This window comes from Macaca fascicularis, chromosome 20 (assembly GCF_037993035.2).
Source record: "Macaca fascicularis isolate 582-1 chromosome 20, T2T-MFA8v1.1".
Classification (NCBI taxonomy): domain Eukaryota; kingdom Metazoa; phylum Chordata; class Mammalia; order Primates; family Cercopithecidae; genus Macaca; species Macaca fascicularis.
In genome coordinates, this window is record NC_088394.1 from 20,392,911 (window position 1) to 20,418,113 (window position 25,203).

The following is a 25,203-nucleotide window of genomic DNA, read 5'->3' on the forward strand; positions in this document are numbered from 1 at the left end:
TGAGAGTTTTTCTGTTCCACAGGTGATCAATAAAAGTAAGTTTTTTTTTTTTTTTTTTTTTTTTTTTTGAGACAGTCTCACTTTGTCACTCAGGCTGGAGTGCAGTGGCATGGTCTCAGTTCACCACAACCTCCACCTCCCAGTTCAAGCAGTTCCCCTGCCTCAGCCTCCCCAAATAGCTGGGATTACAGGCAGGTGTCACCACACCTGGCTAATTTTTATATTTTTAGAAGAGACTGCGTTTCACCATGTTGGTCAGGCTGGTCTCAAACTCCTGAGCTCAAGTGATCCACCCACCTCAGCCTCCCAATGTGCTGGGATTACAGGCATGAGCCACCGCACCCAACCTGTAAACTCTTTTCTATCCCTCAGATTTATTGTTTTCATCTTCCTTTTCTCATTCCCTGTCCAGTTATTCTGTTCCTCCCTTTTTGCCACCGTCTGAATGTTTGTCTTCAAGTAGCAATGTCCATCTTGCTCACTACCAAGGCTCAATCTTGATCATCTTTCTCTCTCCCTCCTCCACCCAGATGGATCCAATATTTTGAAACATCTTGTCTACCAAATACCAAGCCCTCCATAAACAGTAGCCATGTCTCTCTTGCAGGCTTTTGGGAATATTGGGAATAGCTTTTGGATTCAACTCAGGAAGCCCAAGGTGACCCCTGGGCTCCTTGGCTATGCTGCAGCCCTGTAGCCATATAGAGATGACGGAGCCCTGTGGGCTAAGAGGTGGGCCTCCCTGCCCGCCCCTTACCTGGTAGGAGCCATGAGGAGGGATGTAGTAAGTGTCTCCAGGAGCAAGGGAGTAATAGTCCTCCTCAATTTCCTTACAGTAGAACATGGACAGAAGTGACAGCAGGAGACGCCGGTCTTTGTCATCAGTCACTCTGCCTCCATAATTACATTCCCCTGGGGACAACCAACAGAAAGAGAGGTTGAGCCCAGGGAAGGTCATCATGAGCTTGGTGGTTAACATAAAACACGGCATTCTTCTGGCCAAAGATCTCTGCTGGGACACAGTGATAGGGACAGCAAGCAGGGAAATTCCAGGCAGAAGATGGCAGGTCTCCTGCAAGGGCCCCACCCTCAAGCTGAAAAGCCTGAAACTACGGCCCAAAGTGAGAACTTACATCCCTGTTTTCCCACTTGAATGTTGCCTTTTCTGAAACAACCCATGACCTGCCCCGCCCCCGCAACCCATGCCCATCAAAACCCCAGGCTCGGCCAGCAGAGAGAGAGAAGCAGCTGGACATCAGAGAGAAGTGGCTTGACTTCAGGGGACCAGCTTGACAGTGTAATGTTGGAGAAGAATCTGGTTGGAGATGGCTGGACTTCCTGAGAAGACTACCTTCCTGCTCCATCCCCTTTTCAGCTCCCTTTCCCACTGAGAGCCATTTTCATCGGCAATAAAATCCCCCGCATTTACCATCTTCAATTCATTTGTGCGACCTCATTCCTCCTGGACACCTCTTGTACAAGAGCTCGGGTGCCATGAGTGCAGGTGCAAAAGGCTGTCACACTGACCCGCCACTGGGCGGTTAACATTTAAGCTGTTTGTGGACGGCAGAGCTAAAAGAGTACTGTAACCCTTCCTCTGGGTGACAGAGGGAGACTCTGTCTCAAAAAAAAAAAAAAAGACATTTTGAGAGAGAGAGAGAGACCACATTCATATAACTTTTATTACAATATATTGTAATTGTTCTATTTTATTACTGTTGTTGTTAATCTCTCACTGTGCCTAATTTATAAATTAAACTTTATCATAGGTATGTATGTGTAGGATAAAACATAGTGTATATGGAGTGCAGTAAAATCCACAGTTTCAGACATCCACTGGGGGTCTTGGAACATATCCCTGATGGATAAAGGGGGACTAATGTATATGTTGAGATGGTGGCAGTAACAGTGGGTGGTGCCTTTGCTAACTGTGCCCCCGACAGAGAATTACAATGAGCAAAGACCCTTGCCAATTCATGCTGGAAATGTAGAGTGGGCAAGAAATGGATCTATGATGTCTTTTATACCCTTGAGGTTTGAGGATTGTTAGTGATCTCAGCCTAACTAGCCTATCCCGACTGGAACAGTTGGAAGGTGACTACTCTCAAGCTGGCTGGTTTATGACCAGCAGGCAGTTGGTTTATGGCTTGCAGGCAGTTCTCTACGCAGACCATATCCCAGAGCAATCATGCACTCATGCTATGGTCTGAAGAGGAACCCTAGGATGTGCTTCTGTGTGCCCTGGAACTGTGGGAATATGGCTCACTTCTATTTATTATTATTATTAGTATTAGAGTCGGGGATCTCACTGTTTTGCCTAGGCTGGTCTGGAATCCCTGGGTCCAAGTAATCCTTCGGCATCAGCCTCCTGAGTAGCTGGGACTACAGGTGCAAGTCACTGTGTCCAGCTCCAGGCACACTTCTTTGGAGACGGTCTTTCACCAAACTGAGATCCACTGTGTGTGTGCTGTGTGTATCATTTGGGGCTTTGTTCTAGGGAACACTATATGGAGTTAAGGTCAGTGTGACCTTCTGGCATGGAACTTAATCACTGTAAAGCCCAGTCTCTCCACCTTGGCACTCTTAACATGTTGGATCGGATAGTTCTGTGTTGTGGGGACCACCTTGTACATCGTAGACTGTTCAGAAGCATCCCTAGCCTCCACTACTATAACTGCCAGTAGCACGCGCTATGACAACCAAAAGCATCTCCAGACATTGCCAAATAGCCACTGGGGGCCGAAATCACCCACGGTTGAGAACCACTCCTTTAAGCCTCTGTCTTCCCAGCTGTAAAATGGGGTTATTAACATGGAGCTCATAAGATTAACGTGAAGACTCAATGCATTAATCACAGGTATATAGTGCCGGCCACATGCCTGGGGAAGGAATTCTAACAAACTCCTTAACATATGGAGCTGAAGAGGAAATTGTGTGTGATCTTGATGCCCCAGTTTTTTAATTAAGCTGCATTTTGACCTTCAGCCATGATCTTCCATTCATTTAGCACACGTCTATATTTGTTCCTATCTCTGGGACTGTGCGGCATGTTCCTTGAAGTTAGCGGTCACGTTTTTTAGGTTGTGTATGTGTATGTTTTTTAAGAGATGGGGTCTTGCTCTGTCACCCAGGCTGGAGTGCAGTGGTGTGATCATAGCTCACTACAGCCTTGACCTCCTGTGCTCATGTGATCCTCCTGCCGCAGCCTCCTGATAACTGGGGCTACACGTGCACAACACCACACCCAGCTCATTTTTATTTTATTTTTTTGTAGAGATGTTGCCTAGACTGGTCTCAGACTCCTGGGCTCAAGCAATCTTCCCACCTTGGCCTCCAAAAGTGCTGGGATTACAGATGTGACCCACCGCACAGAGCCTATGATCAAGTTTTATACATTTACATTCTTCCATATGATATACATATCATGGGCTAATAAAAGGTTGCCGATTGATTGCTTTAATACAAAACAGCTGGGGTCATTTCTACCTCAGGGTCACTCTGCTGTGAATGTTCTCCTTCCTCTATGTCCCACCCAGTTCATTCTTTTCCACTCATAAAATTCCTACTCACCCCGAAAACCCATCTCTTACGCCTTCAAGAAGTTTGCCATGATCATCTCCTCCTCCTACCCCAAGATTTAATCATTATGCTGCCCTTCTACTTTATAAATGTTTCTCTTGTTGAAGTTATTACTATGTTATCTTTTTTTTTTTCTTCTTTTGAGACAGGATCTCACTTTGTCACCCAGGCTGGAGTGAGGTGGCACGATCAGAGCTCACTGCACCTCCACATCCTGGGCTCAAGCAATTCTCCCACCTTAGCCCCCTGAGTAGCTGGGACTACACGCATGTACCACCATGCCTGACTAATTTTTGTATTTTTTGTAGAGATGGGATTTTTCCCCGGCCAGTCTTAAACTCCTGGCCTCAAGCAATCCCTCCACCTTGGTCTCCCAAAGTGCTGGGATTACAGGCATGTTCCACTGCTCCTGGCCTGTATTTTTTTATTATTATTATTTTTGAGATGGAGTCTCTCTCTGTCACCCAGGCTAGAGTGCAGTGGCACAATTTCAGTTCACTGCAACCTCCGCCTCCCCACTTCAAGCAATTCTCCTGTCTCAGCCTCCCAAGGAATAGTAGGACTACAGGCACGCACCACCATGCCCGGCTAATTTTTTTTTTTTTTTTTTTTGAGACAGAGTCTTGCTCTGTCGCCCAGGCTGGGGTGCAGTGGCCGGATCTCAGCTCACTGCAAGCTCCGCCTCCCGGGTTTAGACCATTCTCCTGCCTCAGCCTCCCGAGTAGCTGGGACTACAGGCGCCCGCCACCTCGCCCGGCTAGTTTTTTGTATTTTTTAGTAGAGACGGGGTTTCACTGTGTTAGCCAGGATGGTCTCGATCTCCTGACCTCGTGATCCGCCTGTCTCGGCCTCCCAAAGTGCTGGGATTACAGGCTTGAGCCACCGCGCCCGGCCTAATTTTTTTAATTTTTAGTAGACACGGGGTTTCTATATGTTGGTCAGGCTGGGCTCAAACTCCTGACCTCAGGTGATCCACCTGCTGTGGCCTTCCAAAGTGCTGAGATTACAGGCATGAGCCACTGTGCCCCGCCGGCCTGTGTCATTTTTTAAAAATATTTTTCTTCTTTTGGAGACTGTGAGTCACTCAAGGGTAAAGATTCTATCTTAATTTTTTGTTTGTTTGTTTCCTTACAATATCTAGCATGATGACCAGCATTAGTAAGAGCTTGATGTTTATGGTGAGTGAGGGAGGGAAGGAGTAAATAAGTGAATGGAAATGGGAGCAGAACAGCAGGAGGGTGGAACATGATACTGGAGGTTTACAGTGGAAAAACCCCTCCCTTAAATACCTGTCAGGTAGGTCAGAGCATCAAAGGGCACCTCCTTGTAGTCATTGAGAAACATCTGGATCTGCCACATACTAATCCTCAGGTCAGATTCATTGAATTCATAGGGAATATTCCACCCTGTGTGCGGGAGAGCAGAGAGAGGCTTCAGTGCTGAGAGCTCTTAATTTCCACTCAAAGACCAAGCCGAGGGAGTTAAGCATCATTATGGATCAAAAGCCTCTTTCAGGCCCATGAATATCAAGCACCGGGACCAACTATTAGCCTGGACATTTACCGCCAACGTGGGAGCCATTCTGCCTGAGAAAACATCCATTCTAAAATCAATTTCCTTATGTACCTCCCCATTTGTTAAGAAGATGTTAATGTCCTGGGATTTGTGGAATGAGAATTATTCAGCCTGGCAGGAATACGGCGGTAATGCATGGAGCTCCAAAAATAACACCGCGGCATGGCTAGACAGCAGGAGCTACGACTGGGCAACAGAGCCACGTTGGTTCTGAGAATTCCCCTCCTCGAGCTCATGGGAAAACTGAATGGCCAACCTTAAAGAAATGACCACTCATATTTCCAAGGGTGTAATGATAAATGCCCACTGGGGGCTGAACATGTATAAACCAGGCATGGTGCAGGATACAAGAAAGAGTATGGGGAAGCCTATGCTCAATAGAGAAGTTTTTTGTTTGTTTGTTTTGCTTTTGTTTGTTTGTTTGTTTTGAGACAGAGTCTCACTCTGTCCCCCAAGCTGGAATGCAGTGTTGTGATCTCAGCTCACTGCAACCTCCGCCTCCTGGGTTCAAGAGATTCTCCTATCTTAGCCTCCTGAGTGGCTGGGATTACAGGCATGTGCCACCATGCCCAGCTAGTTTATGTATTTTTAGTAGAGACAGGGATTCGCCATGTTGGCCAGGTTGGTCTTGAACTCCTGACCTCAAGTGATCTGCCTGCCTCAGCCTTCCAAGGTGCTGGGATTACAGGCGTGAACCACTGCGCCCAGGCTCAATAGAGAAGTTTAATTTCCTCCCAAACACTCGCTTTCAAATTAGAAGTATAACAAAATAATAAAATTCGTGTGCCAGCAAATGAAGCATGACTGGCAGTTAGTTGCAAGCCAAACGGTTGCTTGGCTTTTTTTTTTTTTTAGAGGCAGGATCTCGTTCTGTTGCCCAGTCTGGAGTGGTATGATCTCCGTTCACTGTAGCCTGGAATTCCCAGGTTCAAGTGATCCTCCCACCTCAGCCTCCCAAGTAGCTGGGACTACAGGAATGTGCTACTATGTCAGGCTAATTTATTTATTTTAATTTATTTATTTTTTTAATATTCAGGGGTTCTAGGCCAGCCTGGCCAACACGGTGAAACCCCATCTCTACCAAAAATACAAATATTAGCTGGGTGTGGTGGCATGCTTGTAGTTCCAGCTACTCAGGAGGCTGAAGTGGGAGGATCGCTTGAACCTGAGAGGTGGAGGCTGCAATGAGCCAAGATCACACCACTGCACTCCAGCCTGGGTGACAGAGCGAGACCCTGTCTCAAAAAAAAAAAAAAAAAAGTCTATAGGTAGATTAATATGTAAGCAAAATGTTATATATTCATACAAAGGAATTTGTTGTTGTTGTTGTTGAGACAGGGTCTCGCTCTGTCACCCAGGCTGGAGTGCGATGGTGTGATATGGGCTCACGACAAACTCCACCTCCCTGGTTGAAGCAATTCTCATGCCTCAGCTTCCCAAATAGCTGGGATTATAGGTGGGCACCACCACACCCGGCTAATTTTTGTGTTTTTACCATGGGGTTTTACCATGTTACCCAGGCTGGTCTCAAACTCCTGGCCTCAAGGGTTCTGCCTGCCTTGGCCTCCCTAAGTGCTGGGATTAAAGGCACAAGCCATCACGCCCAGCCAGGTTGTCAGATTTAGCAAATAAAAATACAGTGAGAGTTTAATCTTAAATAATAAATCATTTAGTATAAGTATGTTCCAAATATTGCCTGGAAAATACTTACACTGTATCTTGCTGGCAACCCTATCTGAGCACAAGCTTAAACATGCACCTGCCTGGAAACACACCTATATGTGTCTGGTATCCTTTCCCCCAGGCCACCCAGGTGCACTGTCATCGCTTACCTAGGGGGCCGAAGTTTCTCCTCTCTTGAACAATGGCGTGGAAGAAACAAAGGCCAAATAACATCTTTTGCCACATCACCGCCTTCGCACAGCTTTGGAAGAACACAGGATCTGAGATGGGGTCATTGAGGTAGGAGCGCAAAAGGTTGGCCCGGAGCCCTTTGGGGGGCTCATTGGTCATTTTGATTCCATTCTGGAGAATGCTGACCGGAAACTTCTCTGATGGATAGCTGGTTAGCCAGAGTCTGGAAGAACAATGGAGCCAACCTTTTAGAGCAATACAGTAAGTTATAGTGAAAAACAATAACAAAAACAATAACAGTAACGAAACAGTCCAGCCTGGGTAACATGGTAAAACCCCATCTCTACTAAAAAAATTGTTTTATTTATAAATTTAAAAAAATAACAAAAAATAATTGCTATGATTTATTAAATACTACCAGAGCCAAAGCCATGCTAAGCATTTAACATACGTCCTTTTATTTCCCTTAAGCCTCACAGTCACCTGATGAGGAGGGATTCACTAACCCTTTTACCAGTGAGGAAACCGAGGCATGGCAAGGTCAGGTGGGTTTTTCAAGGACACGTCGCTTGGCAGTAGATGAACCAAGATGTGAAAGAACTCAGGATTCTCTGACTCCAAAGCTCCTACATTTTTTTTTTCTTCTTTAATGTAGAGATGGAGTCCCTCTGTGTTGCCCAGGCTTGTCTCGAACTCCAGGGCTCAAGTGATCCTCCCACCTCACCATCCCAAAGTGCTAGGATTACAGGTGTGAGTCCCTGTGCTTGGCCCTAAGGCTGCTTTCTCTCTACAACGAGAGTTGAATAGTTGCAACAGAGACAATATGGCCACAAATCCTAAACTATTTACTATTGGCCCTTTACAGAAAAAGTTTGTGGATGCCTGTCATATAGGAAATGGCATTTGAAATGGGCCTTGAAAAATAGGGAGAAATTCTTTTTTAAAATGCAAGTTTATCTATGCCCACAAAAAATGGGAACATACGTAAAAGTGTTTAGAAGAAACCAGAATTGATAATTTTACCACCTATAGGTTAACATCTGAAGCTCTTTTTCAAAATTTTTATTTTATTTTATTTTATTTTACTTTTTTTTTTTGAGACAAGGTCTCACTCTGTCACCTAAGCTGCAGTGCAATGGTGCATGTCAGCTCACTGCAACCTCCACCTCCCAGGTTCAAGTTATTCTCCTGCCTCAGCCTCCCTAGTAGCTGGGATCACAGACGCATACCACCCCGCCTAGCTAGTTTTTGTATTTTTAGTAGAGACGGGTTTCAAAAAGTTGGCCAGGCTGGTCTTGAACTCCTGGCCTCATGTGATCCACCTGACTCAGCCTCCCAAAATGCTGGGATTACAGGCATGAAACACTGCTCCTGGCCAGTTCTTCTTCTTCTTCTTTTTTAATCTAATTTTATTTTTAAAGATATCTTGCTCTATTGCCCAGGCTGGTTTCAGACTCCTGAGCTCAAGTGATCCTCCCACCTCAGCCTCCTGAGTAGCTGGGACTATAGATACTATAGATGCATACAACCATGCTAAGCTCCCAGACTTTTATTAATTTGTTTTTCCTACCCAAGGTCAAATTACATATACATCATGGTCTCTTGGTTTTCATTGGTTTACTAGACATTAGAGAGATTTGTAACAGGTAGGTTTGGGGTTGAAAGGTCGTTAGAGACACAGGACAGAGGCTGAGCCTCCCTGTGGAGGAGGGAGAGCTGGTGATCTAGTCAGACTCAGTGGGCTTTGGGCTGTGGTCCAGGCACAGGGCTGGGAGGGGTAGAAGAGTAAACTGGGGGCCTAAGGCCTGACTTCAGTCTGCAGATGGGTGATGTTTTTGGCTCATGTCATTGAACCCATACAATGCTGTGATGTATTTTTGAAGTAGTTGATACTTTTTTTTTTTTTTTTTTTTTTTTTTTTTTGAGATGGAGTCTCACTCTGTCGCCCAGGCTGGAATAATGCAGTGGTGCAATCTCAGTTCACTGCAACTTCCACCTCCTGCGTTCAAGGGATTCTTGTGCCTCAGCCTCCCAAGTAGCTGGGATTACAGACATGCACATCACGCCTGGCTAATTTTTGTATTTTTAGTAGAGACGGGGTTTCACCATGTTGCCAGGCTGGTCTTGAATTCCTGGCCTCATGTGATCCACCTGCCTCGGCCTCCCAAAGTGCTGGGATTATAGGTGTGAGCCACCTTGCTTGGCCCCAAACAGCATTCTTGAAACTAATGGACTTCTCTTAAACTCTCTCTCTTTTGGAAGTTTTATATGAAGACAAATCAACTGTGGCTAATCTGACTTTGTAAATAAGCACCAAACACTTTGCCTCTTTTCCGGCAGACAACTAAGATGAAAATAACCAGCTAGCTTTATTGGACAGAACAGGGGTTGACATATTTTTCCTGTAAAGGACCAAATAGTAAGTATTTTAGACTTTGTGAGCCCATATGATCTCTGCTGCAACTACTTGTCATACAGAAGTAGCCATAGACAATATATGAATAAGCATGGATGTTTTTCAATAAAACTTTATGGACACTAAAATTTGAATTTCATAGAAGTTTCATGTATTATGAAACATGATTCTTTAGGTTTTTTTCCACACTGTTTAGTTAGCTTGCAAGCTATACAAAAACAACTGGCAGCAGGGTGCATTTGGCCATCGGGACATAGGTTGCTGCTCTCTGGCCTGGTATAAGAGAATCCCTGGCCTGGGTGTGGTGGCTCACACCTGTAATCCCAGTATTTTGGGAGGCTGAGGTGGGCGGATCACCTGAGATTGGGAGTTCAAGACCAGCCTAACCAACATGGAGAAACCCCATCTCTACTAAAAATACAAAATTAGCCATATGTGGTGGCACATGCCTGTAGTCCCATCTACTTGGGAGGCTGAGGCAGGAGAATCGCTTGAACCCAGGAGGCGGAGGTTGCCATGAGTGGAGATCACACCACTGCACTCCAGCCTGGGCAACAAGAGCGAAACTCTGTCTCAAAAAAAAAAGAGAATCCCTGAACATTTGAGTTAAAATGGACTTTAAAGTCTGTTTGGTTCATCTTATTATTCTATGAATGCAAAAACTGAGGCTTAGCTTTGCTGGGCTTTAACAAAAAACAAATAGCTGTTTCCAATGTTGATTAAAATTCCAAAGAACCCCAGAAATGTAGGATAGAGGTAGGCAGGTGGCAGGAGGCTGGACAAATGATACCTGGAAAATGGTAGAATTTTTTTTATTATTATTATTTTAAACAGGGTCTCACTCTGTGGCCCAGGCTGGAGTGCAGTGGTGTGATCACTGCTCACTGCAGCCTCATCTTCTCGGGCTCAGGTGATTCTCCCAGTTCAGCCTCCCAAGTTGCTGGGACTACAAATGTGCACCACCACACCCAGCTTATTTTTTGTATTTTTAGTAGAGACGGGGTTTTGCCGTATTGCCCAAGCTGACCTTGAACTCCTGGGTTCAAGCAATCCACCTATCTCAGCCTCTCAAAATGCTGATATTACAGGCGTGAGCCAACACGCCTGGACAGGATTTTTTTTAGACAAATAATAATTTTTTAAAATTAGACTTGCTCACATTGAGTCTACCTTTCCAGCTCCATTTCCTATTACCTTCTCCAACAACTTCTCATGGCATATACCAGAGTTGTAAGATAACTTCTCAGTATTTCCTTAATACCTCTCTTTGCTTTTCCAAATGCTGTCTCTTCTGCCTAGAATATCCTTCCTGGCAAACTCCTATTCATTCTTCAAAATCCAGGGCCATTGTCAGGCCTCCAGGACCTCCCCAACCTTCCCATCCCTTTTCTATATTCCATGGCTCTTCTTCAAATAGTGAGTAAATCAGATATGACATGGTATCAACATTATTCATCTATGGGCTGCCTTCTGCTAGACTGAAGAGCTTCTTCCTTTCTTTTTTTCTTTTTTTGAGAGGAAGTCTCACTCTGTCGCCCAGGCTGGAGTGCAGTGATATGATCTCTGCTCACTACAACCTCTGCCTCCTGAGTTCAAGCAATTCTCCCACCTCAGCCTCCCTAGTAGCTGAGATTACAGGTGTACACCACTACGCCCTGCTAATTTTTGTATTTTCAGTAGAGACAGCATTTTGCCATGTTGGCCAGGCTAGTCTCGAACTCCTGCTCAGGGGATCCACCTGCCTCAGCTTCCCAAAGTGCTGGGATTATAGGCATGAGCCACCCTGCCCGGCCTAGACTGAGAGTTTCTAAGGGGCAGGACTGTGTCTTGATCATCTTCCCAGCCTGATGTCTGGAGGTTGGGTCCCAGAGAAGGCAGTGGTGGGACAGCATCTCACCTGAATCTGGCATTGGTGCTCTCAGGAACAATCACCTCCTCACAAATCTTCTCCAGTGTAGGCATCCAGCTTGTGGCCAGATGGCAGTTCTGTAAGACCACCCAGGTCCCGTCTTTGATGGCATTGTTGATCATTCTGGCAGCAATAGGGCCTTGGCCTTGGCCAAGGGAGATGGTCTGTGTTCTGGTACCTCCCATACCAAGGTCGTCAGCAAACTTCAGCAGGCCTGAGACCAGGAAGAAAGGAGGCTTTTGAAAGATGACAGGCTAGCTAAGAGTAACAGAATAGCCACATCAACAATAAACATGGCTCGGTGTGGTGGCTCACACCTGTAATCCCAACACTTTGGGAGGCCGAGGTGGGAGGATCACTTGAGCTCAGGAGTTGCAGACCAGCCTGGGCAACACAGTGAGACTCTATCTCTATTTAAACACACACACACACACAAATACACACACACACACGCCAATACCAACACAAAAGGTGGGGTTCACATTAAAATTTTGGACTCAGAAAAAAACTCATTGGCTTCTGTTAATTACAAAATAAACATCTCTCTGGGGAAGCTCAAGACATCAGGTCAGATGGCAGATGAAGCTACAACCAACTTCTCTTTTGCTTTAAACACATAGACATTCTTGATAAAAAAAGGAATTATCTGAACTGAAAAGAAAAAAAAAATCAAGGTTTGAAAGAAAGGGATATTCCCAGGTGCCAAAAATGGGGAACTCAAAAATAAAGAGGTGAGCACATAATCAAATAACTAGGAAACTGATTTTTGCAAATTTATTTTAACGAGAAATATAAGCATTTGTAAAGTGAAATAAGTAAGTCTCTCACTTCTCTCTTCCCAGTGGTAGCCAGTGTTACTAGATTTGTGAATCCTTCCAGAAATATTTTATGTATTTAAATAAATGCATATCTATGATTAAATTTATATGAATTGTAGAATACTGCATTTTTTCCCACTTAACAATGTACGTATCTTATAGGTCTCTTCCACATTAGTACATGTATTAAGGCTTTTTTCTTTCATGGATACATAGTATATCACCATTGGAAAATACCACACTTTATTTCATTACTGTAGATGTTAAAGTTTGAATGTCCATGGGAGATATAGCTTTGCACTCATAAGAGGTGGGGAGCTGGAACTGAGACATTTGCATAAGGTTAGGATTCTCAAAGTGCCATACCTTCATGTTATGAAGACCAGACATTTGGCCAGATGTGGTGGCTCATGCCTGTAATCCCAGCACTTTGGGAGGCCGAGATGAGAGGATCACTTGACGTTAGGAATTCGAGACAAGCATGGCCAACATGGTGAAACCCTATCTCTACTAAAAATACAAATATTAGCTGGGTTTGGTGGCGCACGCCTGTAGTCTGAGCTACCTGGGAGGCTGAAGCAGGAAAATTGCTTGAACCCGGGGAGAGGCGGAGGTTGCAGTGAGCTGAGATCGTGCCACTGCACTCCAGCCTGGGTTACACAGTGAGACTCCATCTCAAAAAACAAACAAACAGAAAGAAGGCCATTTGACTACTGACCTAAGGAAAAGACATGGAAGCTCATAACTGGTCTGGAGCCTGGATGAAAAAAACAAACAACTCTCCAGTGAAAAATCAAAACACTGTTTATGCCACATGAATTTGAGGAGTGTGAGTTCACGGTACTCTCTGGTGTGGGATTCCTAAGCTGAGAAATTTCCCATAAAATTTGATTCAGAATGGCGACCCCCACTTCGCCCCCTGGGGTACCACTGTTTGCACAGGCAAAGTTGTTCTGTAGGGACACCCCTAAAACCCAAAGTATATGAGACTCCTGCAAAACAACACAAATCTGCTGATGGTGAACTCACAATAAAAAAAAATACACGAGGAAGTACATCACCATGAGGGGCAGGCAGCACATAAAAAAAATCAGGGTTAATATTCTAAGGATTACATATGGTCTCTGTTATGAGCTGCATCGTGTCCTTGGAAAATTCATACATTGAAGTCCTAATTTCAGGTACCTCAGAATGTAACTGTTCAGTAGCTGGAGATAGGGTCTTTGCAGAGGCAAAGTTAAAATGAGTTCATTAGAATGGGCCTTAATCCAATATGACTGATATCCTTATGAGAAGAGGAGATGAGGACAGACACAGAGAGAAGGCCCTGTGCAGACATAGGGAGAAGATGACCATCAGCAAGCCAAGCAGAGAGGCCTCAAAAGAAACCATCCCTGCCAAAAGCTTGATTTCAAACTTCTTTCTTTGAGAATTGTGAGAAAATAAATTGCTGTTTGTTTGTTTTTTGAGATGGAGTTTCACTCTTGTTGCCCAGGCTGGAGTGTAATGGCACAATCTTGGCTCACCACAACCTCCACCTCCCAGATTCAAGCGATTCTCCTGCCTCTGCCTCCCGAGTAGCTCATGCCAGTAATCCCAGCACTCTGGGAGGCCAAGATGGGTGGATCACTTGAGGTCAGGAGTTCAAGACCAGCCTGGCCAGCATCGTGAAACCCCATCTCTACTAAAAATACAAAAATTAGCTGGACGTAGTGGCACGTGCCTGTAATCCCAGCTACTCGGGAGGCTGAGGCACGAGAATTGCTTGAACCCGAGAGGTGGAGGTTGCAGTGAACCAATATCATGCCACTGCACTACAGCCTGGGTGACAGAGCAAGACTCTGTCTCAAAATAAATAAATAAATAAAATAAAATAATAAAAAATAAAACAATAATCATCATCATTGTGCACTGGCTAGTGAAATAATGGATCTCGGTAATGATTGTCATAGGCCACTAAAACTATTAAAGTCAGTGATTCCCAGCACTGGTTGCACATTGGAATGACTGGAAAGGCTTCATAAAACACAATTCATAAAACATCCCAAAGGTTTTAATTTAATTGGCCAAGGCTGTGGCCTATGCATTGAGATGCTTCTTTAAACTCCCCAGGTGATTCCAATGTGCAGCCAAGATTGAGAACCGTCACATTAGGTGAAAATCTGGTGGGAAACCTTATAAGGGAGGGAACGGGGGAACGGACAACCAGCTCACGCTGACAATGCCTGAGTCCCCAGACCTGTCTTTATCAGAAAAGACAGCCAGACAGTATGGATCTCGTGATGTGTGGCACTAGAAGGAACACAGTGTGAAGTTTCCTGTGGAATCATCCGAGCTGAATCTCACCAAGCTTCTATTTTGTTCTTTTTTTCTTTGGGAGGGGGCAGGGTCTGTCCCCTAGACCGGAGTGGTGTGATCATAGCTCACTGCGGCCTTGATCTCCCCAGGCTGAAGGGATCCTCCTACCTCAGCCTCCCAAGTAGCTGGAACTACAGGCATGTGCCACCGTTTCCAGCTAATTTTTTAATGTTTTATAGCAATGGAGGTCTCACTATGTTGCCCAGGCTGGTCTCAAACTCCTGGGCTCAAGCAATCCTCCCAACTCATTCTCCCAAAGTGCTGGGATTACAGGCGTAAGCCACCTCTCCTGAACCCTCACAAGGTTTTTAAGGAAAAAACTTTGAATTATCAAGATACAACAGTGGGAAATTTCTGCATTTCTGGTTTCTCTTGAAAAATCAGATGATCTAGCAATTCTGGGCTTACATTCCCAAATGGCCCAATTTGTGGGTGCCGAGTAGCAGCTGAGCCCTTTAGGTGGAAAAATAAGAGTTCCGTGGCTCCACTTCAGCCTATGAACCACATGGCCTTCAGAGTCATCTGAACTTGAGATCCCTGCTGTAAGGGACGGGCTACTGATATCCACCCACACATTCTGGGCTTTCCACGTCTCTTCCACAACACTCTGTTCTTACCTGCCATTGGGTCTGCACTTGGAGACAACACAAAAATCAAAGGCGCACAGCAGCTGGAATCATTGTAGGATCCCTGGAGATCGAAGGTAGGGGCTTCGATGTACAGCTTTCCCATGTGTTCAGCAATGAACTCCCGGATCGCTGGCACTATTTTGTCAGGCCGCAAACATCGGAGGATCACCATCTTCTCCAGTCCTTGACAGAACTTCCAAGACCCAGGGAGTTGCTCCTCGTGGGGCCAGGCTGAGTCATAGATCAGCTTCCATTCATCCAGGTTCTGTTCCAAATGGTCCTTCAGGCCGTGCAATTTGGGTAAAGCAGATGCACGGACAATCTCCGCCCACGCCTTCTCAGACAGCCATTGGGGAGCTGGGTTGGGGTAGGGGTTATCCAGCGCGACTCCTCCAGTGAGAAGGAAGTACCACACCTCCTCCGTAATTTCCTTCTTCTGTTTCATGATGCCGATGGTCAGGAGGAGAGAGAAGAGTAGCTTGTCCTTCTCAAACAGAGAACGGCACACGTTGCTGTAGATACTGAGGGTGAAATGGTCAATGATGTACTCGATGCGGAGATTCAGTTCTTCGCTCTTCGTGCTATGGGCCAGGGAATGCATGTAGAGATGTATGAACCAAGTCAGGGAGTACTGGTACATCGGCTCGATGTTGGCCAGGTCCGAGATACAAAAGAAGATGGTGGCGGAATGCACAGCCACTGGCTTATAGCCCATCCGAGTCTCGTCAATCTGCGTTTCTGTCATGGAAGCAACTTTCTGTTTCTCCGAGATCTCTTCAGATAGCACTTTGGAGGAGGACAGAACTTTGATGGCGGTTTCATCCTCCAGGATGTTACCCTTGGACATGGAGAGAACCTCTAAGATCTTATCTTCAATTTCTTTGAGATGCTTCTTGTTCTCTGCGCTTTCCACAATCAACTGGTTCTTTTTCTCTTCCAGCTCTGGCTTCTCCTTCGCAGCCACGATGCCAAGGAGTTGATCTTGGAGACCCAAGGGGGTGATCATGAAGTTGAGGAGACAGACTTTCACGGCAACTTCTGGGAGGTAATGTGGATTCCTCAAACGGGTTGTGATGTATAACTTAAAATCCCTGGAATATTCGATGATGTTTTCACCCAGCCTCATGTACTCAACTCCTTGCTGTTTGAATGTTGCCTTGAGCAAGATAGGTTCGATAGAAGCATCCAGCTCTTCACCAATGTTTTCAATCAAGACAGGGGTGCCTAACTGCAGCGCGTTTTCCAGCATCCTCATGTAGTTGCTATCAGAGAACTTGATGACAGCCAGTTTATTCGCCTTCTCCATGTTCTTAATCCATTTATTGGCCTGCCCCTGAGGGTCAATCATTAAGGCCCAGCGTCTGGAATTGGACACAATGATGCCGTTGTCGATGGAGAAGGAGTCAACGGGAAGCCCAGCAATCTGCCAGGCACGGATTTTTATGGGATCCCCTAATGTGTGGCTGAGACTGAAGTCACTAGAGCCGGGGATGACCTTGTCCTTACATTCAGCCAACCACTGATTTTGGCACTGGATCCGATAATCCACTGTAAAAGCGCCCAGGTAAGCCACGGTTCCTGAGGACAGCAACACGTCACCCGTCAGATTAGTATAGCGGATCCCCAGGTGCCGGGCAGCTTCGGTCCATCTGTCCTTCTCTCCCCCAAGACCACTGATCAGTTTCTCTGCCCTGACTAGCTTTTGGGAGCAGATTTCAATGTTTTCCTCCAAGTTCTTTTTCTTGGTGTTCATCTCCTCAAAGTCGTCATTCAGGGCCTGGAGCCGGTCTACCACCAGCTTCAGCTCTGCTCGTTTCTGATTCAGCTTCTGCATCTGTGCATCCAGCTTCCCCTCTGCTTCCCTCAGTCGCTCCCGTTTGGGAGCCACCACCTTGGCCACGCGATCATACACCTCCATGGCCCTCACCCACTTGCACAGACCCTCGCAGGCCGAAGACACATTTTTAATGACAGTCGGCTGGAATTCCGGGTGATTGATAAACCTTTCCCGGATCCGCTTCATGGTCAGTGGGGGGATGTTGTCTTTGTCATACGTCTTAAGACTCTCCAAGAATTTCAGATCCCCAAGAATCTTTTTGGATACCCCCCAGTAGTCTTCTATCATCTTACCTATTCGGAACAAGAAACACATAATGTATTAAGACATTCTGGCCGAGACTTAAAATTTTGCAGTGGTTACTTGCTGGTATTTGAGAAAAAACAAAAACAAAAACATGGTCTGGGAGGCCCAGCCGACCTCACCAACCCCATCTCTGCCTCACTCCCTAAACTCGGGTTACAAAGGACCTTCCTTCAATTCCTTCATGACCCCAAGTGCTTATTACCATGAGCCTTTCGCCGATACTGTAAATGGCACCTAGCTGGCTCCTGACCAGACCTCAGTTCTCATTTTATTTTATTTTGTTTTATTTATTTATTTATTTTGAGACAGAGTCTTGCACTGTTGGCCAGGCTTGAGTGCAGTGGTGCGATCTCGGCTCACTGCAACCTTCACCTCCTGGGTTCAAGCGATCCTCCTGCCTCAGCCTCCTAAAGAGCTGGGACTATAGACATGTGCCACCACGCCTGGCTAATTTTTGTATTTTTAGTAGAGACGGGGTTTTACCATGTTGACCAGGCCGGTCTTAAACTCTTGACCTCATATGATCCACCCACCTCGGCCTCCCAAAGTGCTAAGATTCCAGGCCTGAGCCACTGCACCCAGCCAATTTTTTTTTTTTTGAGATGGAGTCTCACTCTTGTTGTCCAGGCTGGAGTGCAATGGTGCGACCTCGGCTCATCGCAACCTCTGCCTCCCGGGTTCAAGCGATTCTCCTACCTCAGCCTCCAGAGTAGCTAGGATTATAATCCTGCTACCACGCCCAGCTAATTTTTTTGTACTTTTAGTAGAGATGGGGTTTCACCATGTTGGACAGGCTGGTCTTGAACTCCTGACCTCAGGTGATCCACCTACCTCAGCCTCCCAAAGTGCTGGGATTACAGGCATGGGCCACCACGCCCAGCTGCGTCCAGCCAATCTTTGCATTTTTTATGGAGATGAGGCTTCGCCATGTTGCCCAGGTCAGAGGCCTCATTTTAAAAGCCATCGCCATTGAGGTTTCCCTTCAATTATTTTCTACCATCTACCTCTCCCTCAAAGCGGTAACCTTCTGCTGTTTCCTAGAACCTGGCACACTGCCTGGTACTTAGTTATCAATAAATATGGGTTGAATGAATAGTACCCCATTATCTTATTCATGGATGGAAAAGGCAGGAGGAGCCACAGCCCGTGGGGATGTTTCGAATATTCTTCCCTAGTCTGGGAGGTCAGTTGGATGGAGCCCAATCAGTCCTCCCTGTGATGAACCGTGTGAGTGAGGCCAAGCTCTTGTGAGAATGAAGGAGGCTGGAAGAAGCAGCTTGCAGGCTTCCACCCATACAGAAGACTACCCGTGGCCTGCCCAGACACAAAGCCAGGCCCTTATTCCCCTTAGCACCCATCATGCTGACTAACGACTAATCAAGTGAGTCTCAATCCCATCCCGGAACAATGCTCCTTTTGTTGACACATTGGAAAAAATTCAGGAAGCTTTTTGGCCCGCGGTACTTGCCAAGGTCAGACTCATCAAAAAAGTTATACTCTGAGACATCACATTGAGTACAGCAGGTCAAATGTGTCCCATTCCTAATTACAAGAGCAGAAATCGGCCAAATATTTCCCATGAAGGTTTCTGTTGGCATTCTAGAAAATGATCTGCTTCATTTAAATTCAAGGTACCCCTAACTCACTCACTCAATTGCTCTTTTGCTCCATCTCAATATACTCACTCAATTCCATGGTTTGGGTGAATAATAGGCATAATTTGCTTTAATTTTAATTTAATGATAGGTTCTGTGCTGATTATCAGTGATCCAAGATGAGAAATGGCATTCATGACCTGGCTGTGCTTTGTGTATCTCAGCAGGTCTCAACCCCAGCTGCAGGCAGAGCTTAAAAAAAAAAAATTCTACTGCTCAGGCTGCATCCCAGACCAATGGAATGAGACTCTCTAGGAGTGGGGCATGGATTTCTGCTTTTTTTTTTTTTTTTTTGGAAACGGAGTTTCATTCTTGTTGCCCAGGCTGGAGCGCAATGGCGTGGTCTTGGCTCACTGCAACTTCTGCCTCCCGGATTCAAGCAATTCTCCTGCCTCAGCCTTCCAAGTAGCTGGGATTACAGGCACACACTACCATGCCCAGCTAATTTTATTTTATTTTTTTGTATTTTTGGTAGAGACGGGATTTCACCATGTCGGCCAGGTTGGTCTCAAACTCCTGACCTCAGGTGATCACCCATCTTGGCCTCCCAAAGTGCTGGGATGACAGGAGTGACCTACCGCCCCTGCCTGACTTCTGCATTCTTTAAGCTCTCCAGGTGATTCCAGGGTGCAGAAGTGCTATCTAGCTCATCTTTGCTCAAGGCCAACTTATTATACCTCAGCTGCTTCCCTAAAGGATGCTCTTGTAAAGTCCACTCCTTGCTTGGCTCTTCCTGATGAGCTTTGCATCTATTTTATGTGATTGTAGGCCTGACAGCCGCCAGAGAAGAGAGAATACTAAGCAATGGGAAGCAGGAGCCAGAAGGTCTCAAATGAGGGATCAGGGATTTCTTTTTTGAGATAGGGTCTCACTCTGTCATACAGGCTAAAGAGCAGTGGCAGGATCACGGCTCACTGCAGCCTCAACCTCCCAGGCTCAAGCGTTCCTCTCTTCTCAGCCTCCTGAGCAGCTGGGACTACAGACGTGCACCAGCACGCCTGGCTAAATTTCGTATTTTTTGTAGAGATGGGGTTTTGTCATGTTGTCCAGGCTGGTCTCAAACTCCTGGGCTCAAGTGATCCACCCACCTCAGCCTCCCAAAGTGCTGGGATTACAGGTGTGAGCCACTGTGCCTGGATGGGATTAAAGTAGAAATTTCTAACATTATAGAAATAATGAAGGAATAGCCAGACTGCTCTCAGGATGGGAGGACTCAAAAGGCAGGAAATAGAACTGGAGGTGATTTTTAAAGTCATGGTTCAGCTCTAAGGCACTGGTCTCAATGCAAAGTCCTACATCTAATTTAAATTTGAAGGACAGTGAATATTCACCTGTTCATGTTTCTAGGCTCAACTGTAGAAGGGGCTTTCCTTCCTCCTTCCCCATTCCTTTCTCCCCATTTCTAATTCTCTGTATCCTCCTCTTTTTCTTTTTTCGTCTGTCCCCCCCTCTCTCTTTCTCCCCCTCCAGTTGCCGTCTCTGCCTGTCTTTGCCCTTGTCTCCTGTCCATGTCTCTCTCCCTCTAATTTTCCATTCCTCACTTCTGCTCCACCCCACCCCCTCCCCCAACTCTTCCTCTGTCTTCCTGTGAGTGTTTGTGTCTCCCTGTCTGTCTCTCTTCTCTCTGGTCTCTTTTCTTCCCACTCTGTGTCTCTGTTTCTGTGTCTCTCTTTGTATCTCTGGCACTCCCTGTGTCTCTGCGTCTCTCTGTCTCCATTTCTGTCGCTCTCCACATATTTGTCTCTCAGTCTCTATTTCTACCTGTTTCTCTCCCCTCATGCCTTACTCTCTCCTGTATGTCTGCAACTCACTTGTGCATGCAAGTCTCTCCCCATCTCCTCTCTCTCTTTTTCTTTCTCTTTATCTGTATGTGTGTGTGTTTCCCTGTCTCTTTCTCCTGATTTCCTTCTCTCCTGGTCCCCCTGTCCCTTTGGGTGCATATACATATGCATGCCTGTGTGTATGCATGTCTGCATGTGTGTGCATATGTGTGTACATCTGTGTGTGCATGTTTGTGTATGCATGCATGTGTGTTCATGCATGGCTCTGTGTATGCATGTGTGCATGCATGTCTATATGTGCATGCACGTGTGCATGTCTGTGTGCATGCGTGTGCATGTCTGCATGTGTGCACATGCATGTGCATGTCTGTGCATGCGTGCATACATGCATGTGTGTAGAGGTGTCTGGGTCTCCATTTATTTCTCAGTCTCCTCTCTGTTCCTTTCTTTGTCTCTGTCTCATTCTTTTCCTTTCCCTAACTCTCTTTCTCTGCTTCTTTCTCTGTTTCTCTCTCTGTGTAGCTCTCTTGGTCACCCACACATGACTGTGCTTGTTCCACACCAGGCCTTTTGTCTACCTGACCTTCATTTTTGTAATGACTTGCAGGGAGAGGCCTTGACTAAGCTCAGCTCCACCTACAGATACCTGCATTTTCCCAAGTGACTGAGAGGGCGGAGGCTGCTGGAGAAGTGTGAGAGAGGCCTTGGGTGCACACACAGCCTGGTTTCTTTCTTAATTCCTCCAAACTCAATGATCTTGCCTGCATGCTTGGAGTCGACTTGGGGATGCAGTGGGGTGCTGGCACCCCACTGCCAGGAAAGAGCAGTCTGTGCAGGCATCTGGGTGGGGTGGGGTGGGGGTTACCGGAGCCACTGGGGTCTGGCTTCCTCTCTGGCTTCATCCCTTTCATGACGCAGATGCTCTCCATGACCAGCTTGACAGGGCCTGGTGGGTTCTGCATCGACTTCACCAGTGAGATGTCGGCCGGGTTCAGGGTGTCCAGAGCAGCTAGTGCAGCCTCGAGCGCAGGCATTGCCTCAGCTAGATCGCCCTCACATTCGTTCTGTGGGCAGCACGAGGACAAAGGAGATGAGTTCCCAGGGCCTGGCACACTGGGGGCAAAGCAGAGCTCCACTCCTACATGAGGAATCAGGAAGAGGTGCTTCCTCTTCCTCTTCCAGATCCCCTTTAACACGGTGCCTGCCCCTGAAGCTGGACAATGGCTCTGAGCGTTAACCAGCAGCCGGAACACATGCATGGCCTTTTGGGGCTGTGGTGTGGATGTCCCGAACATCTGAGCATTCAACTTATTTGCTTTTTTGGCCGGGCGCGGTGGCTCATGCCTATAATCCCAGCACTTTGGGAGGCCGAGGCGGGTGGATCACTTGAGGTCAGGAGTTCAAGACCAGCCTGGTCAACATGGCAAAATCCTGTCTCTACTAAAAATACAAAAATTAGCCGGGCGTGGTGGCAGGCGCTTGTAATCCCAGCTACTCAGGAGGCTGAGGCAGAAGAATCGCTTGAACCCGGGAGGCGGAGGTTGCAGTGAGCTGAGATTTTGCCATTGCACTCCAGCCTGGCCATCAAGAGTGAAACGCTGTCTAAAAACAAAAACAAAAGACAAAAACAAAAAAACTCACATAGGCGTTGTTACCACATTTGTTTCTATGCTAAAAACATAATAATTTAAAGTTGCCCCGAGTCTTAGCATGAAAAGAGCAATAGGATTGTTTGAGAGGTATGGAGTTCAGGGCAATGTGGCGAAAAGTAATCAGATCGCAGTAATTTTGGTATCACTCATCATCCTCATTAGGGGGGAAAGAAATAATTGGAAAGAATTGACCAACGTAAGCAAATCATTATGCTCGTGAATCAAGTGTTGGTGACCTGATTCTTGCTTTTCCAGTCTCTTTGTCTTCCCAGTATGGATTTCTTTTCCTTTTTTTTCTTTTCTTTTCTTTTCTTTCTTTCTTTCTTTTTTTTTTTTTTTTTTGACAGAGTCTCGCTCTATCATCCAGGCTGGACTGCAGAAGTGGTGTGATCTCGGCTCACTGCAACCTCTGCTTCCTGGGTTCAAGCGATTCTCGCGCTTCAGGCTCCCGAGTAGCTGGGACTGCAGGCGCCGCCACCAGGTCTGACTAACTTTTGTTTTTTTAGTATAGATGAGTTTTCACCATGTTGGCCAGGCTGGTCTCGAACTCCTGACCTCAGGTGATCCACTCGTCTCGGCCTCCCAAAGTGCTGGGATTACAGGCATGAGCCTCCGTGCCCAGACATACTTTTGAGTTTCTAACAAATCACCTTTTTTTTTTTCTTTTTTGGTAAAGAGCAGGGAACTCACTTTTTCTCCATATAAAGAAACACTAAAATTTATGTTTCTTAAAGGCAAATTAGGATCAAACAGAAACTCCGAATATGGATTTCATTTGCATTCCTCTGTGCATTCAGTACCCTACTGGGCACTATTCCATGTTGTGTCATTTCTGGGAGTGTGAGGAGATTAGAGAAAATTAGCAACTCCTCCCGGGCAGGAGGACCACAGCCCTGAAAGGTCCAGGAAGGGATTCCAGTCCACACAAAAGCCTCAGGGAAGCTGCACGTCAGACACTGGTTTCTTCTCCTCCCTGGCTAGTTTCTTCCACTTCCTGACTCATCCCAGGATGTCACTCCCTGGAAGAGGGATGGGATGGCAGAGTATTGAGCCTCACCCTTTGCACTGAAACCTGATGTGGCAGTTTTTGCCTGGGAGTGGGTGTGGTGGGGTGTCCTGGGTCACCGCCTTACAAACCTTGTGCCATCACTCACCTCCCTCCTGCTCCAGCAAGTCACTGTTTGGCCTGACATTACAGAGCAGAGTCCTGGCTGTACTGTTCTCCTTCCCTCCGTGACCCACATGTGGAGAGGGGCTAGCCTTGGTCCCATAGGCAAGTCCCCTTGGTATAGAGCAAAGAACAGCAGTTTTGGAGAATCGCTAACATAGACCCTTACACTCTGGCACAGGCTACAAATGTTACATGTTTTCCTCTTAGTACCCCCACTTCGTAGATGAAGAAACTGAAGCGAGGAAAGGACAGAGCAAAAACTGAGCCCTGATGTACCTGCTTCTAGCACAGAACCATGGAAGAGTTGCCAATTCATGCGCCTCAGGGGGCCAGGCCAGTGAGTGTGAGTGGGTGGGGCTGGGGCTTTGGTGAATTGAAACACAGGAGCAGCATCTATTTAATACCGATGATGAGTGCAACCCGGGAGGGCAGCTTCGATGTTGCCAGGTTGCCTGATATTTTCCAAAGAAAAGCTGAAAATTCAGAATTGTTACTTGAAATCTCCTGATTTTTTTTTTTTTTTTTTTTGAGATAAGATCTGACTCCGTTGTCCAGGCTAGAATGCAGTGGTGTGACTACAACTTACTGCAGCTCCTGGACTCAAGTGATCCTCCTGTCTCAGTCTCCTGAGTAGCTAAGACTACAGGTGTGCTCCACTGCACCTGGCCAATTTTTTTCTTTTTAGTTTTTTGTAGAGAAGAGTTTTCACTATTGCTACCCGGGCTGGTCTAAAATTCCTCCTGGCCTCAAGCCATCCTCCTGACTCAGCCTCCCAAAGCACTGGGATTAAAGGCATGACCCACATTGCCTGGTCTATTATTACTGATGGTTTCCATTCATCTCCTGTCTGTTCTATTAGGACTCTAAGTGAAAAAGCATCTGTAATTCAGGGTATTCATTATGTGACTCTGACAGGGATCAGACCCACCCAGGGGATCTCCCACAGGCCAGGTCTCTGGACTCAGTGGAGAAAAGCCAATCAAAAAGGCCTGCCCTTCTGAGACAATGCCCTATGACTTTTTTTTTTTTTTTTTTTTTTTTTTTTGGTCACTCAGGCTGGAGTGGCATGATGTTGGCTCACTGCAACCTCTACCTCCCAGGTTCAAGTGATTCTTGTGCTTCAGCCTCCTGAATAGCTGGGATTACAGGTGCCCCACCACCAGACCCGGCTAATTTTTATATTTTTAGTAGAGACAGGGTTTCACCATATTGGCCAGGCTGGTCTCCAATTCTTGACCTCAAGTGATCCTCCTGCCTCAGCCTCCTAAAGTGCTGGGATTACAGGTGTGAGCCACAGCGCCCGGCCACCATGACCTACTTATGATAGAAGACAGACATAGGCTGCTTTTTGATCAAGCCCTTGTTTGAAGAATGGTTAAGAGAATTTTCTGTTAAGTGGGGGCATAGGTTCAAGTATGTTAAGGTAAGTGCTATGAACCTTGGCTTCTAATCCCACTAACTAACCATGCAGCTCTGGAAAGTCAAGTTACCACTGAACCTCAATGCTGTCAACTCTCATATGCCCATGTCTGTCATTCTTTTTTTTTTCTTTTCCTTTTTTTTTTTTTTTTTTTTGAGATAAGGTCTCGCTCTGTCGCTGAGGCTGGAGTGCATTGGTGAGATCTCGACTTACTGTAACCTCTACCTCTTAGATTCAAGAAAT

General features: G+C 46.2%; 1 protein-coding gene across 1 annotated transcript in view; it reads right to left on the reverse strand.

Moving 5' to 3' along the window:
• The window catches only part of DNAH3 (dynein axonemal heavy chain 3), a 205,269-nt gene that overhangs the window by 14,974 nt on the left and 165,092 nt on the right, over positions 1–25,203 (reverse strand). Inside the window, exons 51-56 of the mRNA XM_045383002.2 lie at positions 21,583–21,781; positions 15,127–17,268; positions 11,322–11,547; positions 6,987–7,231; positions 4,869–4,985; positions 758–912 (exon numbers count right to left, since the gene is read on the reverse strand). Of these exons, the coding sequence (XP_045238937.2) occupies positions 758–912; positions 4,869–4,985; positions 6,987–7,231; positions 11,322–11,547; positions 15,127–17,268; positions 21,583–21,781 (3,084 nt within the window). The remainder of the gene's footprint in view (positions 1–757; positions 913–4,868; positions 4,986–6,986; positions 7,232–11,321; positions 11,548–15,126; positions 17,269–21,582; positions 21,782–25,203) is intronic.